General features: G+C 40.5%; 1 protein-coding gene across 1 annotated transcript in view; it reads right to left on the bottom strand.

The window, feature by feature from the left end:
• The window catches only part of adgrv1 (adhesion G protein-coupled receptor V1), a 168,816-nt gene that overhangs the window by 57,995 nt on the left and 93,548 nt on the right, over positions 1-17,273 (bottom strand). Inside the window, exons 77-82 of the mRNA XM_056262607.1 lie at positions 16,762-17,169; positions 15,347-15,531; positions 14,998-15,250; positions 14,510-14,649; positions 12,210-12,370; positions 11,984-12,084 (exon numbers count right to left, since the gene is read on the bottom strand). Coding sequence (XP_056118582.1) covers positions 11,984-12,084; positions 12,210-12,370; positions 14,510-14,649; positions 14,998-15,250; positions 15,347-15,531; positions 16,762-17,169 — 1,248 coding nt within the window. The remainder of the gene's footprint in view (positions 1-11,983; positions 12,085-12,209; positions 12,371-14,509; positions 14,650-14,997; positions 15,251-15,346; positions 15,532-16,761; positions 17,170-17,273) is intronic.

The raw sequence follows: 17,273 nt of genomic DNA, 5'->3' as shown, positions 1-17,273 counted from the left end.
GAATCAGGGTGAAGTATTTAAACATCAGTGTTATTCACCTTTCATTACCCTCTAATTTTAGGGAAAAGTTATGGGTAGGGTTAGGTTTAGGGGTAGGGATTGGGTAAGGACTACATTTTGGGACAGAAATGTTGATCCAGGATCAACAAAATCAACAAAATATGTTGATCCAGGACCATGTCTTACTTGGCAAAATGACACGGTGGCCGTCACTGGGTACCACAAGATAGAATGTGAGGACTTATTTTGTATGCATGCAAATTGTATAATTGTATTCAAGGTAAACATTTCTAGTAACTATGAAGTTAATTCTCATACTGTATTTTCAGAAAGTTTTGGAATATATCCTCTCCCCAAATGTGTCACTAATAAAAAACAATAATAAATAATTTAATGAGAAGGCTTATATTGACCTATTAGGATTTAGCTTAAATCTACCTTGTAAATATATGTTTTGCTACTTTATTAAAAAGTGTTTACATGTAAATCAACAACAATTAAAATTGTAATCTTGTAATCTGTGTGTATAATCTTTCTTTGTAAAAAGTATACATTTTATCATACGTATTTCAAAGGATTCATTAGTTTGAATATTGGAACAAACACTATAAAAACATCTTAGTTGATAATTCAATATACTTTATTTTTGACAAAACATCCCTATACTATATATTTAACATATGAGCAGAAATTGGCGAACAAAAGCTTATTTAATCCATCCAAAACTAATCAACGAAATCTTGTCTAAACATTCATATTTCATCTGTAACATATTGTTTTTATGATATATTAGCATATACATGTTAATTTGCAGTTTAATACGTTGCTTATACCACGGCACAGATGCAAACTGTTCTGTAGTAAACAACAGCACGCATCTGTGCAGTTCATTCATTCACACACAGACATGCGATTCATATTTAAACAGTATTTTTGCGGTTTACAGACACTATTGCATATCGCGACTAGAACAAAGCACTTAAGTATAAAGAACTTACTATTCCACCTCAGCTGGATACGTTGCTCCTCGAAATGAAACTAAACCGGCACTTCTGAGGTAATTTTTCCATGATTATTATTACGAGAGTATTATTCCTCACAGCGTCGTGAAGTACATGAGTCTGATTAAACTTGATGTGTTTTATCGAGTTGATGTGGGCGTTGACACGTTTGCATCTTGCCTCAGATTATTTGTGTTTGAATAGCGCACGCTCTCCGTGGGCGTGGTCACATTAGCACTTAATGAGCTGAAATGAGAACGACTGACATCTCTCTCTTTTCATACAGATTACATAAACCCAGAATATTTGTTTTTTATATAAATTACTTAATTTAAAAGAAGAGAATTCAAGCTTTATGCCTGTGTGCCTGTATGCCTGTGTGACTGAGTATTCACTGAGTTAAAGTTAATTTTCGGACGCGTTTGAAAATGGAATTCACACTGAGAAAGATGGCAGAACGCACATCATGTTTAGTTTTCTTTATTTGGCAAAAAGCACAACACTTTGTTTTTATTGTGAGTATACACAAACAATAGACACTTAACAGGATCGAATGATGTATAACACTTATATGTAAGATCAAAATCAACAGAGTATTTTGAGTCTCTTTTGCACTGATAAGAAAAAAGCGAGCTGGTCACGCCGGCGTGACCACCGACCCCAGGGGTTAATGCCCATTTACATCAAAACTAGGCTAACTTACGCACAGCTGGTGCAACCGGCCCCCGGAGAGCAGATGACTTCCATGGTGGAACAAAAGACCACCACAGCAGGGCAGACGAGACTGAAGATCCTTACGGCAGAACCGATGGTGGGAGGAGCCAGGGTGGAGTTAGTTGTCCGACAGTCATACGTGGACCCCAGAGAAGTGGAGACCCAGGCACAGCCAAGGAGATGATGAGAACAGACGACACCATAGGATCAGTAGGCTGGAGAGAATCTGCAGTGACAAGCAGCTAAGGTGGAGTCAGGGTGCCGGTGGACTGAGGCAGAGCCGGTGCGACCAAGGACAAAGGCGGAGCCGGAGGAAAGGCGAAGCCCGATGGAATAGAAGGGTTGGAGGGATAAAGCACAGCTGATGTCCCGGAAGTCTGTGGCACAGACAGAGCAACGTCTGACAAAAGTGAAGCCAGAGGGATGAAGGAGCCCCGTGGACCGCAACGACGGCAGTCCCTGGTGGAGCAGAGGGGGCGAGGAATAAAGGTGGAGCTGACTGGTCGACAGGCTGAGGTGGAGTTAAGGGCTCGGCGGCCTGAGGCACAGCCAGGGATTCCACTCACCATGGCAAAACTGGTGACCAGAAGATCCTAGGCAGATTCTGACTCGAGGGTGAAACAGACTTGGGACTGCCTGAGATCCAGTGTGTATCTTTGTGTATTAATAAAGAAGTATTTGTTTGGATTCTCCTGCGTTGTGCGATCACTGTTAGTGGTGCGCCAAAAGGCTACATTAGTGTGCATTCTGCCTGAATACTGTTGAGAACTGTGCTAAAGGTCAGGCCAACTCGCTGCCTCTGTTTACAGTGCTTTTACAGTGCTTTTTTTGGTAAGAAATAAGGTGTTCAAGGCCTGCTGTGGGTCATCTGGGGTACATCACTGGGTAGCTAAACCCAGTGCTGTAAAAAAAAGTGCCATTGGCCAAAGGTTCAAGGAGGACATAGTCTAAGCACACACACTAATCAAACTACACAACAGATGATGACATATCAAAACATGCAGTATTTGCTCTAAAAACAAAATGCTTTCGGGAAAAACAATATTGAAAACAGTTCCATTAGAGTAAACCTGTGTTAGCGATAAGATCACCATAAAAACTAAATTATAGCTCACATGCACAATCAATAGTCAGAAATAACTAGGATGCATGTTCTGAAAGAAGCAGCAGTGCTAGCAAAAAATAAGTCTCTTATGCTCAACAAGGCTGGATTTATTTGATCAAATATGCAGTGAAACAGTAATATTGTGGAATAGTAAACACTTTGAATAGCTGTGTTGTATATTAATACATTTTTAAAATGTAATTTATTCCTCTGATGGCAAAGCTGAATTTTCAGCAGCTATTACTCCAGTCTTCAGTGTCACATGATCCTTCAAAAATCGTTCTAATATGCTGATTTGGTGCTCAAGAAACATTTATTATTATTAATGTTGAAAACAACTGTGCTGCTTAATATTTTGTATTCTGAATATGTCAGGATTCTTTCATTAATAGAAATTTCAAAATAACAGCATTTAATTGAAATAGAAATCTTGTGGAACATGATAAATCTTTACTGCCACTCATGATCAATTGAATGCATTCTTGGTGAATAAAAGGATTACTTTCTTAAAAAAGGAGAAACTACTTGAGGTATTATTGATATACTAAAGTTTAATGGAAATTACCCAGCAGTCATGTAACTCTGCAGAAAGAGTACTGCACGCATCCAATTTGCCTTGTTCTCCATGGACCCATGTACAGACCTCAGTCCAGTTTGAGCCAGACTTTCTGATAGAGGTGCACTGTTGATCTGAATAAGCATGTGCTTCCTTGTCATTCGAGTAAATTAACAGACATGGGCACAATTTAATTAGAGAGGGAGAACTCTGGCCTCTCAAACAACCCCTTCTGCCATCTTTTGTAATCAGATTGCATCGTGGGACCATCAAACTGTTTAGATTCACTAAGAAGTGCGAGTGTGTGTTTATAATTCTGTGTGTATTTTAGTGCTACACACACACACACACACACACCTAAAACACTACAGGAAGAGGGCAAAGAGGAGGTTTGAGAGGCCAGAGATTTGCTTCCTTTTGCTCAACTTTCTCACAGGCATTGTTGTGCTCTCCCAGACTTTTTGACGTCAGACAAACCATGAGTATCACTTTCCCGTTTACGCTGAACGGACCTTCCCTGTCTCAAATTTAGCTCCCACAACCAGCTGAAAGAAAACTCTTGAGGTCTTAAAACATTAATCACAGTTACATTAACAATACTCTCATTGTATTCATTAAGAGGCTTATAATAATTTACATCCAGTATCCATTGCTAGCCCCATGACAATTATAAACAACAGATACTGTTGGATACTGTTGAACAGATATAGGAATGATAATCAAAGCTTGCAGGTCATACACTACAGTTCAAAAGTTTGGGGTCAATAATAAAAACAAACAGACATTTATACTTTTGTGCAGGATGCAATTAACTATGACAGAAAAGTGACAGTAAAGACATTTATGTTACAAAAGATCTCTGTTTCAAATAACTACTGTTTTTTTAACTTTCTATTAATCAAATAATCTTGAAAAAAAGCATCACAGTTTCCACAAAAATTAAGCAGTGCAACTGTTTCAAATATTGATAATAACTGGAGTAATGATGCTGAAAATTTTGCTTTGCCTCCACAGGAATAAATATAAATATATTTTAAATTGTGGTAATATCTCACATATCTTTTGATCAAATAAATGCAGTCTTGGTAAGCATAAAAAAATCATTTTACCATCCAAAAACCTTTGGACAATATTGTCTGCTTTGCAGCAGAACGGAACGGAGGACGTAGTCGACGTCGACTGAATGGGGATCACGCTTAGGGAGCCTGTCTTCTTCGTACTACTATTTAATCAAGCCATTCAACATCAGCGCGGGTATTAACACGGAAGTGGACGCACGCACCAGTTTCTTATTCGCTGAGGAGCCGCGTTGGTCCAGCAGTAGTGGCGAGGGACTACGTCCTCCGTACCCTCCTTCAGGCTTTCAAGAAAGGGCCCATTTCAAGTGACACAGGGCCAAGATGGTCACAACCCACCACATACTAGGTACATGAAGAACGATTTTATAAAAACTGGCCTTCATATCGGCTGGAGGGAACGGCTATATCGTGTCCTTCGCCAGTAGGACAGCAACATGCGCGCACAAGACAGGAGCACTGCTCAACACTAGGTGTGATGCAAATCACTGAGCTTTCAGGAGCATATCTGCTCAACACCTTGTGTGATGATTATCACTGAACTTGAGCGGGCGCCGAGCGATAATGAATCGCATAGCCGAGTCTGATGGTCACTAGGGGTGTGACGAGACGCTTATCTCACGAGACGAGACTAGACACGAGATTGGGTTCACGAGAACGAGACGAGACGAGATTTTTGCACAATTTTTCAGAAATCCTCAATGACAAAATTCATGGCTGGAAAAATAGTATGCAGGTGCATTTTTCAATGTTTTAACTAATAATCTTCTAATGCATGTCATTTCAGGTCTACTTTATGAGTATGAATTATCAAATGCATTGAAAGAAAACAATATTCAAGCACTGTAAAAGGTTTTTATTGACTGGCTTTTCTCCTGTATAATTTCACATTAGTCTCTTCAGACCTTACTGTACATTTAAGAGCTTTCAGAACTTCTGATTGAGGCTGTGTGTGACCTCCTAACTGAACTCCTTTTAACACACATTTAACAGAGAAATAAAAACCGTATAAATAACAAAAATAAATAACTGTTTTCTCTTAGTCTTATTAAGTGCAAACAATAAGTGCGAGTGCAACCATAATCAAAGTTAGCACACAGACTCTTTATAATTGTTGTGAAATTGCGGTTTTATTTTGCACCGGCAGTTATAGGGTTAATGCGGTGAGTTGGGAAAAGGCCGAGAGAAACGAGGCTGGTGTGTTTGTCTCTACAGTTGTTCTTGCGTTCCGATTATAAGTTCAGAAACGGAGCCTCCCTTGTCTGTTGTCCTTTGTACGTTACAGTGCTCTCTCAATATTCACAGTGCAAACTGAGACCATAGCCGCAAATAAACAGTCCAGAGATGGGTATTGGGAGACAGACTATTGTATGTATATGCAGCCTAATTTGTGCGCAATGCACATCAGGGAGCTTGTGTTTTACTTTCACTTACAAATTCGTGACCGCGCGTATAGGGAGCAGCGGTGCTGAGCGCGCATTCTAAATGATAAGACATTTACCAGACGTTTAGTCTGTTGCGCAACGAATCCTCCGCCATCGTCACGCGATCAGTGAACTGTGATTCGTGCCGCACTGATTGCAACGGCAACTCGCGCTGGATGAGCAGAGCAGACTTTTGCATTAGTTTATAATGGTTTTTATTTTTTTATAAAAACAACAAAACGATAGTTTAGGCGAATGTGAGTGTAGCGGTGGAATATTAATGGGGATATCGCGAGACAGCTTTTTCACTCGACGAGAAATCTCGTCATATTTAGTCTCGCGAGATCTCGTGGCACGAGATCTCGTCACACCCCTAATGGTCACAGTCTGGTCCGGACCGGTTGGGAAGCTCTTTCCGCGTCTACGAACCAGGCCCAGGCCCAGAATACTACAGACGTACCCGAGGTGAGGCAGCGAGGTAAAGGACAGGGACCCGGCTTGGAAGGCCCGGGGGAGGCCTGAAGCGGGGTCTGAGTGTGCGGTGCCACACTTACCTGTCTCCACGAGGCAACAGGGGATGCGTGAGAAGGCTGATGACAGGGTCCTCGAACACACCATGCTGCCATTCTCCACCGCGTTGCCGAACAACCCAACCTGGGAAATTGGGGAGTCCAGGAACCGAACCTTGTCCGCATCCGCCATCTCAACCAGGCTGAGCCAACGATGGCACTCCTGGACCACTAAGGTGGACATCAATAGACCGACCGAGCACGCTGCGACGCTCGTGCCCATGAGGGCGAGGTCAGTAGCAGTGCGGAGCTCACTCATGAGCGCAAGGTCTAGACTACCCTCGTGCATGTCCATGAGTGTCTTGGCCTGATAGACCTGTAACAACGCCATGGCATGCAAAGAGGAGGCGGCTTGCCCGCAAGCTTTGTAAGCCCTGATCGTCAAACCTGACGTGAGCTCTACTGGAGGAAAAGCCTCATAACCCTTCACCGCTCCTCCCTCAAGGCTAGCGAGGGGGAAAAAACCACTTAGGCAGTTTTCGGCAGTAAAAGGTGCCGTCCACAACCTAGTAAGCTCTCCATGCACTTCGGGAAAGAAGGGCACTGGGGTGGCGGGCTGAGAACCAGCACGGCCCGCCCCGAGATAGCAATCATCCAACCAAGACTGAACAGCCTCTGTGGTCCAAAGCATAGCTGACAGTTCTGAATACGGCTCGGGCAACGTTATGCTCCCAGAGGGAGATAATGCAGCCGAGTCATCATCTCCAGAGGCCAGCTCACCCTCCGATGGCCGGTCCACCCATTACAGATGGAACAGCACGCTCCACGGGGGACTCCACCGGCTGCGGTGGAAGGGAGGAGTGAGGATCCCACAGGGAATGGTTACCGGGTGAGACATCCAACACTATCCTCCTGTCACCCTCCCCACGCGGCACCCGAAGGCGGGGCGTGGTAATGGGGACTCACACTTCGCGGACGAAGGCGAGTCTTGACCTCAACACCGCAACAGTCATATTCCCGCAATGGGAAAATGAACTGTCTACAAAAGCTGCTTCAGCGTGCTGTACATCAAACTTCGTCTGTTGTTCTCAACTGAAAGGGAACTTGATTTCAGCAAGTGCAACATGTTCCTGGCTCTTTGTTGATCCTGGAACAACATTCCAATTAACCAATCTTTTTGAGGTTTGAAGTTTACAGTTTATATCAAGTTTAGGCGTATAACCAGGGTTAGGTGCTTGTTCCCCTATCAGTGTTATTCACCTTTAATTTCCCTCTGAATTTAGGGATTCATTTATGGGAAGGGTTGAGGTTAGGGATAGGAATATGGTTAGGATTAAATTTAACAAAATAATTGACCCAGGAATATGTCTAAATGTGGAATGTTCTAGAGTGTTTGTCTGTTTGTTTTTAAAATTAATTTAAAATGAAATCTTTTTCTGAAAAAAAAAATACAGTAAATATAACACAGTCCAATTATAATCACAACACAAGGAGAACCTAAAAGCATTCACACCATATTTTCCTAATTTCCTAATTCAACAGATAAGGTGGATACTGTGGATTGAACTACACGTCAGCCATCAATAAAATACTATACATCAGGGTCAATAAAATAATACTACTCAAAAAATAAAATCGTCATGAGTCATGAATCATTTTGTCCACCTGGATTCACATACGTAACAAACAAAATTGCTCAGAAAAGGCTTCCTTGAAATCTCACAGCAATATCTCATCATTAGCCTGCTTTTATGCAGCCATTAATGCATCTCCAACAATTATTACTAAAGCCTCTTAACATACATAATTCATGACACACTCAACTCGCTTCAGTCTTTTGCCATGTATCTCCAAACAAACGTGATCAGAACAAATGTCAAAAGAAAAATCTGTTCCTTTCCTCAAAAAAAACAAAAAACATACATCATTATATGTGTACGATTAGAAGCTCTTTGTATTGCACATGCAAAGAAGGTGTTTACATGGAAGTTTAAAAGGTATGGTAGCAAAACAGCTTGTTTGGGTTAGAGAAAGAAAAAATTAGACTGGTTATATTCACTGAAGAGCCAAAACATCATGACCACCTGCCTAATATTCTGTTGGTCATCCACGTGACACCAAACAGCTTCGACCCGCCCAGGCATGGACTCTTCAAGACCCCTGAAGGTATCAATGTGGTATCTGGCACCAATACAGCAGATCCTTTAAGTCCTTTAGGTTGCGAGGTGAAGACGCAGTGGATGAAACTTTTTGGTCCAGCACATTCCACAGATGCTAAATCAGATTGAAAACTCTTCATCAGGTTTTTAAACCATTCCTGAATAATGTGTGCACTGTGGGATGGTGGATTATCCTGCTGAAAAAGGTCTCTGGCATCAGGGAAAACCATGCCATTAAGGGGTGTACCTGGTTTACAATGACATTGTGGCACGTCAAACATGAATGGCCGGACCCAGAGATTCCAAGCAAAACATTGCATAGAGCGTCACATTCGCTCAGCCATCTGTCTTTGCCCCACAGTGCATCCTAATGCCATCACTTCCAATGGTAAAATGCGCACATGTAGATGGCCATCCACATGATGTAAAGGACAACCTTCTTCCACTGCTCCAATGATTAGTTCTCATGCTTGCATTCCCATTGTAGGAGCTTTCGATAGTGGACATGGGTCATCATGGGCACTCTGACAGGTCTGCGGCTACAGGATAGCCTTTGTTGCCCTTGTGTATCAAATAGCCTTAGATGCCCATCCCTGTCACAGATTTGAAGTTTGTCACTCCACGGACGACTGTCAGTAGGTTCTAACCACTGCTGACCAGGAGCAACCAACAAGGCTTGCCCTTTCAGAGATGCTCTGACCCAGTCGCCAGGCCATAACAATTTGGCCCTTGCCAAATAACTGATTTTTTACTAATCATTTAATCTACTCAGCTTTACAAAAAAAAGCATTGACTTGTAAGACTCTTGACTTACATTTGTAAGACTCTTGTCAGATTGTTATAACAATCTGTACTGCAAAGCTAGATGACTTGACACACAAATGACACACTGTGTTGGTGAGGAAGGGCCTTAGAAAGTCACTGCACGCTGCACATGACATGGGTAAAGTTAAGTGAACCTAATATTCGGACCTTCAGATAAAAAAGATAATGGTGGATCTCAATTCTCAGAGCTGAACCGAAATGAGCATAACTGATTTTTTGACATCCTGACCTTTCACTTCATTCCGGGACATTCAATTCAACAACTTTTGCAACAGTTCAATTGGTGAACTGGTGGCCATGTGTGTTAGCATCTCCATATGTGTTTGTGTACATCTCACACATTAACTGCATGCATGTGAATCTAAAGGTTGCCTTCCTGAAAAACTTTTATTGCTGCAGCTCGCTAGCTGATTACCCTCACTAATGTGTGTTATTGCAGCTCATAAGAACAGCCCTATCTGTACTGACATATTGGGCCAGGTGAGCTAGTCTGGGTAAATTTCCACTAACTACAGTCTTGAGTTGTCGTCCTGTCTTACCTACATGCTGTCACATACTCAGGTAGTCAAGAAGAGGCAGGCTATTTGAAGAGAAATATTGTTTGTTCTCTATGGCTGAAGGTGTGAAATGTTTTAAGATGGGATCACAATACATTTTCTTATTCTGTATTTTTTTTGCATCGTAGATTAAAACTTCTTTACAGTAGGTGAATTCTGAAGTCAGATCAGTGATTCCAAATAAAAAGTTAAAACTATAGAAAGAGTGTCGACTGAAATGTCTTTTTCATTTCACAAATTACATTCGACTTAGACATTAAATTCAGCAATTACAATTCAACTTTTTACTCAAATTGTTATGCTGACAATATGATGAATGCAATGAATAAAAAATTATATTAAATTAGAAGCATGCAAAACAGAAGCATTTAGTGGTCGATTTAAAGGAATAGTCCATTTAAAAATCTAAATTTTGTCATCCACATGTTGTTCCAAAACTGTATATACATAAAAGAAGATATGTTGAAGAACACTGGGAACCAAACAGCATTGGAACAATTTACTTTTATTGTTTGGAGAGAAAAAAGAACACAGAGACATTTTCATATCTTCTTTATAAATCATACAGTTTTGGAATGAGGGCAAGTGACATTTTTGGTTAGAAAATCCCTTTAGCATATTTAAAGTGTTTACTCATCTGCAAAATGTTTAAATGGCATATGGATGTTTTTGAGACATTTAAGAGTGGATACACTCTTTTAAAGATGTTTATCAAATGTCTGTACACAAATGTCACTTTAAAAAGATCACATTGATTTCTAGATGATGCACTCTTTCACAGACATCTCAGTGACACACATGTGCTTACTGGGAAGTCCGGAATCGACTTAGAGCAAACCCTTTTCCAAGTCTAGAGGGTATTCATCTATTAACCTTTTAACATCCTTTGACAAAACATGAGTCCAGCGGTTGTCGGTACCGAACCTGCATGACGCATGACTTCTTGGGATGGCCAGACTGGAATTTTCCATTCAATGCGGTTGAGGTAAAGATAAGCAAAACAATTAACGGATGACAGAATGCGACCGAGTTTATCTAATCCCCGTTAAGTAGAGCCATGTTTGTTTTCTACTTTTTCTATAAGTGAGCAGGACCAGTGGAAAATTCCCACTCTGATCCACAGGTATCAGACCACTGACTAAATGCCCCCCCCCCCCTTCTTTGTAGAGGGATGGGTGCACAGGGATAGTTCGGTTGTCAGGGCTAGCACACTAGCCCATTCGGATGTGTTCGCCCAAGCTGCAATGACACATTTCTTAGAAAATGTTATCTGTCCCCCCACCAAATCTAGATGGGTACAAGCTGTGTGCATTTGAATCTAAAGGCTTGCTAAAGTGCTTGGGTTTCCCAACGTGCTTGATCTGAAAGAGATACGTGCAAAAATGCACCTTCAACACCTGTCTATTCACACAAAACTAACATGAACCCGACTTATCTACTTTAAATCACTGTTTTCAATAGACATGTGCAGTACTATTTGTGTACCGTCTTTGTGTATTCAGGTTACAATACAATGTCCCTGACGCACAGGCATAGGAAAGTACTTTAATGCTCATGCTTTTGCACGACCACCTCAACATGTTATTCAAAGCATGTAAACAACATCCACTTTGAGCTTTTACTAAGTTTAAAACAACTCCAGGGACTCAGCAACATTATACTGTACCTTAAACTGGCTCAAAGACAACCAAAGATCCTCACGGTAAACTAGGCCACATTACGCAGCAAAAAGCGTCATGTTGACGCCATAGCTGTATCACATTTCTTTGGAGCAGCGTCCTAGATCCTGATACTGATTCCCAAGCACAAATTATAAGTGGCGTTCAGCCCCACCATTACATTATTAGTTACTGCACTGTATTGACGCAACGCACACTAGACCAGTTTATTTTTATATTATAGGAACAATGTGGAGTTACAGTGAACAGTTAAACCATCTTAAAGCAGCATGCATTTACATTCAGGTTTGGTGTTGTTCAGCTGATTGACTAGAATGCTGTTTACCATCGAAACTGGTAAATCTGGCAGACCAAATTACTGGAAAAGTTAAGTCTTACCTGAGTCCCTAAGCAGGCCATCATCATGTGTGTGAGGAGTTTGGCAGCAAACATGAGGAATCTAGAGCACAGCACATGAGACACAACTGCCAAGGCAAACCCTGCAGGTGAAAGACAGGCATATACTGTACAAAGTCTTGAGGACACAAGCAATGCATGATTTTTTGTCACATTACGGTTGGTTTTGTATCCCCTCAAGCATGTAGACAGGACTGTAGTGAGTTACCTGAGATACAAATAAAGCCAGCAGCATAGAAGGCCTCGTTGAATGAAGCAAAACTTCCTGTCTCTGCATATGCTGTGTAGACGGACAGATGCGTACAGGCACACTCGACAAAATTCTCACTGTCGTCCACCACACGACAGAATTGACCATCAGACAGCCAGCTGGAGAAGAGAAATACCACAATTATCATGACAAGCCACATATGTTGTTTTTTTTGCTTGAGTTTAGTTTTGCTTAAAGGTGAAGTACAATATTTTCTATTCCACTAGTGGCACTAAATTAAATTGTTAAGAAAACTATTAATCAATTATTTCTAGTACAAAGGGAAATGCTCAGTTTGCTGTTGGTTCAGGCTATGAAATGAGAATTTCAGGATATTTTAATATCAAGTTCAGTGCGACAGATTTTTCTGTAAGGAAACACAGAAATCTTACGCAACACACTAAATTATCATTCCAAACAAACCCTCAGTAAACTCCCAGCTATTAAGCTGTCACTAAGATAAGTTAGCTGAAGGAATCATTTAGTCCCTCTAGGGTGTCATTTCCATTACAAGGAATCAAAATTGCATAATAATAAATGGTCCCAAAAGTTCCCAAAAAGGTCCCAAAGTTATCAGAATACATATGCTTTAGGATAACAGATATTCTAAATATTAATTCTGAGAGCAATCTGTTTTACATCAATCCAAACCTGGAGAGAATTCAGGGACAAATTGTACAGCTAATAGTCTTGCCTAAAAGCAATGAAATGTCCTCTAGAATGGCTTCCTGGCCAAGAACACAGAACTTTCTCGGTCCTAAAGAATGTTTGAGACAGGCCTTAAAAGACTCACAAACCCTGACCCTTAAACTCCACACTGTACATACTGTCTGTCTCACTGATGAGTGTGAAATACATGGACAAGGTCAGAGCTTTACTGCCAGATGGTCTGCCAAGTTCATTTGGATGAGGAATTGAGAAATGCCTATTACCATAACTGAATTTCAGCTCCGTCCAGAGGCTTCCTAAAGCTCAGCGATTGCACACACTGCTAAGACAGTAACAATGGCGTCGATATTACCATGTCGATTTTACCGCGAGTCTGATGATGAAACATTGGAAGAACGCAAGGACGACTTGAGCAGGACGTTTCTCAGTGATACACTACTCAGTTTGACGTTCATCATGAGATGTTGCAACTGTAATTCCTCACCATCAGTATTCATAAGTGTATGTCCATCAACCGATGTGTATATTTCTAATTTATTACGGTGCACGTGTGGCAACTGCATCATTACCGTACCAATACCAGCGCGTACGTTACATTAAAGTTGGTAAAACAAATCTTGCTCCATCCTTTATCATTACTCAAAGTAGTAAGAGCAACAGACAATCTGCATCAATGGACACAATTTTAGATAATAGTGGGATACAGCTGATTTGCTACTATTTCAGTAAGCCGAAAATTAACCATGGTTTTATTATAGTAAAAGTGTAGTAACCACAGTTTTTTGGCAGATTGAGTACCATTTGTATAACCACAGTTTTACAAAAAATACCACGGTTAAACTATGGTTAGTGTAGCAAAACCATGGTTAATTTGTAGTTACCATGGTTTAACTATAATAACCATGTTTTTTTGGTTTCATTTGTAGTAAAACCATGGTTAATTTTCGTAAAACCACAGCTGCACTGGGTGTACACAATGTAAAACACAAAACTACGTATTTTGAACACAGATAGTAAATATATACATCAATAATTAATCATACACACAGGTTGTGATTCTGAGGAGCAATAGTTGGTCCAAATAAAGTGGGTACTGTCCCATTTAATGGATAAGCGTTTTGTAAATCCCATTTAGACCTCATGGAGATATGAGAAGCAATTGTCAAAAGGTTATACTCCTGTTGTATCGCTGTCGTGATTTTAACCACTGAATCTTCACATCCTCATCCTTTGCAAAAGCAAATTCTCTTTGTAGACACTTTCAGAGCAGAAAACAGTGTATTCTCGACATTCACACAACACAGACCAGCTACAGCGTTTGAGGGCGGGTCAAAGTAGACGTTGTTCGCGGGCGGACATTAGGCAAATGTGTTACCCAGTGAAGTGTAGCCATCACGGAAGTGGGATTCAGAGTTCAGAGTCAATTCTTTATTTTGAGAGACAATCACTTTTTTATCGTGCACTTTCGGCTTCACAACTTTCCAGATCATTTACATTCACAGAAAAATACATTACACATTGCATGAAAGGGAAAATTATTAAAACACTTTAATATTAACAATACGCATGTATTTATGCTTCATAATTACCTTTCGGCAGCCTGATTCCAAAGCAGGCACAGAGATTGGCGAGGTTTTCCACGTCGATCTGGAGTGTGTATGCGGTAAACAACCTCTTGACCGTCAGCGAGAGGTTTAGAGCCTCTGCCATGAAGACTGACTGAGAAAACCTGCAACAAACATACATTTAGATTATTCAAAATGGACTCAACTATAAAAACAGAGTTTTTGTAGTCAGTTTCCAAATCCCAAGTGCAAATAAAATCTCTATAATCACTATAAAAATGAGGAAACCACATAGATGATTTGTAAAGGCACACAAACCATCTAAAATCATAATTACACATTGAAGTAAAGGAGACAACTTTAAATTTCCAACTCAACAGTGTCATCTGCTGGACACTTGCTTGAGCCTACTTGACAAAAGCTACATTCACTTTTGTTTAAGCAAACTGTAAATCAAACAAATATAAATATAATACAGTGTTGATGTATTCAGGGATACAGTACTCTTTCACCTTGTCATTTAATGCGCTGGCTTTTGTGTTGGTGAGGAACCAGTGCTCAGTACTGTATTCTGTGAAGTGCATTTTACGGCAAGCAGACGGGGCCATGCTTTCGGCAGGAAGGACTGGCACCTCCAGCAGGGTCTCAGGCAGAGTGAACGTGTCTGTGTTTTTGCCTGTAAATGTGTGGCCGTTGATCTGAGTGGGGTACCAGTGGTGAGCAGCTATGGTGAAATACGGGCAAGTATCCAGTATGGTTGTGCCTCTGAATGGAGTATAGAGGAAATCAATGCATACAAGAATGAGCTCAGGTAAAAACAAGCAGAAAAAAATCCTATTAATGGCAATAAAAAGATCTCACCTCTTTCCTTCGGCCTCACACTCAATGTCCGTGAGCAGACTGAAGGCAAAACGTTCCGCCACTTCAGCAAGCTGGCTCAGTCCTCGAGTGTCCGCGCGGCTGGGGTTTGCCATGGCGCACAGGAGGTCATAGGTCAAGCTGCGGCTGCTGTCTTTTAGCGGAGTCTGCTCAGCGTCATTCAGAATCTGTGAAGTGAAGTTAAGAGAATTAAAAAGTTTGAAAACTTTAACAATATATACACTTTGCATACAATAAAATACAACATTAATTTTAGAAAACCAGTGATAAAATAATAGATTAATTGAAACTTAGTAGCCAAGAGATTCTTTTACACAGTGGAGCCTTGTGGCTGCACATACAAGCATTGTACTCCTAGATAAGACATTTCTTTGAACTTGAGGAACAAAAAAGCATTGTAAAGAAAACTATCTTAATTGATCTCTGGGGGCCAATATGTGGCCCCTCATTGTTCTTTAGACCGAACGTAGATCAGCTGGATTTCCTGAACTACCCTATTCAAAAATTCTCAAGACCCGGCTTACTTTAAATAAATCCTCACCTCTCTAAATTCAGATGAACATGTTTATAATTCATTGTATAAATATATACAGTACACTACTGTTCAAAAGTTTGGCATCTGTAAGATTTTAATATTTTTGAGAGAAGTATCTTATGCTCACCAATGCTGCATTTATTTGATTAAAAATACAGTTAAAACAGTAAAATTGTGAAATATTATTACAATTTAGAATAACTGTTTATTATATATTTCATATATTTTAAAATGTAATGTATTCACTCGTTACTCCAGTCTTCAATGTCACTTGATTCTTTAGAAATCATTATAATATGCTAAAAGGATATTTGGTGCTCAAGAAACATTTTTATTATTATCAATGTTGAAAACAGTTGTGCTGCTTAATATTTTTGAGGAAACTTTGAGGATTATTTGATGAAAAGAGAGATCAAAATGTCTTTACTGTCACTTTTGATCAATTAAGAAAAAAGAAAGAAAAGAAAGAAAAGAAATCTTACTGACCCCAAACTTTTAAAGAGTAGGATGCTCTACATATCAATGTTTGGAGCCAAAGGGTTGTTAGTGTAATGAAAAGTGATTTTACACTCCTTGGGCCCACAATCTTGACATGCTTACCTTGCTATTTAGATAAGGATTTCCCATTTACTACTATTGTTTTTAAATTACACTATTAAACTTGATTAAAACCCTAAACCAAAGTACCAAATCCTAATTCTAAAATAAAAGGAAAGTTGACTAAATTATATTTTGATTCTGAGGACATCCTCAAAAGGATTTTTTTTTTTTTCAGATTGAGCTAACTTTTGGAGACCTTTTTCAGAAATTTTGACCCTTAATGTTTAGGTCAAACACACACACACTCCCCTCAATTGCTCACCTTGCTTAGTGCATCTAACATTGCTGTTAGCTGCTCTGGAGTGATGTCCTTACTAACTTTATTGATAAGCCCCTGCAGGACCCGGTTGATGATGGTCTCATCCAGAGGCTGATGTAACTGGTCCAGCAGGGCCCATATTGCCTGAGCCTCCGAGTCTGAAACCAGGGTTACATTAGCCAGCCCGAATTCTGGGTGAACCCGTGCGCCACCGGTGGCATCAGACAGAACCACGCGGAACCGTTTGGGTGTTGGGTTGGAGGAACCAATGCTTGGCGTGAGGGCCACGTTCAGACCGGCACTTCTTTGTCCTATCTCAAAAGTCAGGGTGCCCTCCGCCATGACGAAGTCCTGTCCTGCCACAGCAGGCCAGATCAGATTGGGTCCTATAGATTCTGCTTTCTGAAGCTCCTGTGAGAGTAGATGACACACATTACACAATTAATATTCAGACATTTACTCCGAAAGTCACTTTCCTAAGAACTTTTAAAGTAGCTGGGCACATGGTCAGAGGT

This window comes from Rhinichthys klamathensis, unplaced genomic scaffold, assembly GCF_029890125.1.
Source record: "Rhinichthys klamathensis goyatoka isolate OS25496 unplaced genomic scaffold, OSU_Roscu_1.1 h1tg000195l_1, whole genome shotgun sequence".
NCBI lineage: Eukaryota > Metazoa > Chordata > Actinopteri > Cypriniformes > Leuciscidae > Rhinichthys > Rhinichthys klamathensis.
Note: the sequence above shows the minus strand (reverse complement) of the source record. Positions and strands in the feature narration are given on the sequence as shown.